The sequence below is a fragment of the Loa loa genome, assembly GCF_000183805.2.
Source record: "Loa loa unplaced genomic scaffold supercont3.463, whole genome shotgun sequence".
Lineage (NCBI taxonomy): Eukaryota > Metazoa > Nematoda > Chromadorea > Rhabditida > Onchocercidae > Loa > Loa loa.
This window is the reverse complement of record NW_018108643.1, coordinates 44,498-45,222: the sequence shown is the minus strand read 5'-3', so window position 1 is coordinate 45,222 and position 725 is coordinate 44,498. Positions and strand designations below refer to the sequence as shown.

Below are 725 nucleotides of genomic sequence, written 5' to 3'. Positions count from 1 at the left end.
CCTACTCTGCCTGCAGAAATGCTACTGCAAAGAAATGATGTAATAGCTAGGAGGGAAAATGGGCAATTACTGGTAGCACCTTGTAAGACTAATGGAATCACACTCAAAAACATCGAGTTCAATGGAGGATTAAAAGGCAAATTTGAAATCGAGAGAATCAATGCTGAATTGGAACTTGTAAGCCACTATCACGATACAATTAACTTAATATCATATCAACAAGAAGACGACTCTATTTGGGAAGAAATCACAAAGGAAGGACAACAATTGGCAAACCAACTAGTGAAAGAACTCGACCAAGTCGAAGATTCGATACAAGAAAAATTGAAAAACGTAGTGAATCACTAAAGGCTCCGTTATTAAACTTAATACATTTTCATATGCACCTAGGAACTCTCAGTGAACTTCCCCATTAATTCTTTTCCTCTCTTCCCGTTGGGAGTGTCGCGAATTCCGATTCGCGAGACTCCAACCATACAAATATATAATCAAATAAATTTCTTATTGTAAATGAATATGTCCAGTGTTATGACTCATTTAATTAATTCTACATTCCTTAGATTTATTTCCATGTTTTTTCGGTCTTAGTTCAAATCTTTGTATTCATGTTCAACAGGAAATGCCTTTGCTAGTAATCGTTTCAAATTATTTATCTCAATTCCCATCTTTGTCGGAAGCATCTTTATCCACATGCTAATCTTTCATTGTGACAATGCTTTTACTAT

At 35.2% G+C, this 725-nt stretch overlaps 1 protein-coding gene across 1 annotated transcript; it reads left to right on the top strand.

Annotated features, from left to right (window-relative positions):
- Positions 1-18: 18 nt before the first annotated feature.
- LOAG_08949 (hypothetical protein) lies at positions 19-348 on the top strand (the record flags this gene model as incomplete). Its single annotated transcript, XM_003144479.2, has 1 exon — positions 19-348. The coding sequence occupies one exon, from the start codon at positions 19-21 to the stop codon at positions 346-348; it is 330 nt and encodes a 109-aa protein (XP_003144527.2).
- Between the last annotated feature and the right edge of the window lie 377 nt (positions 349-725).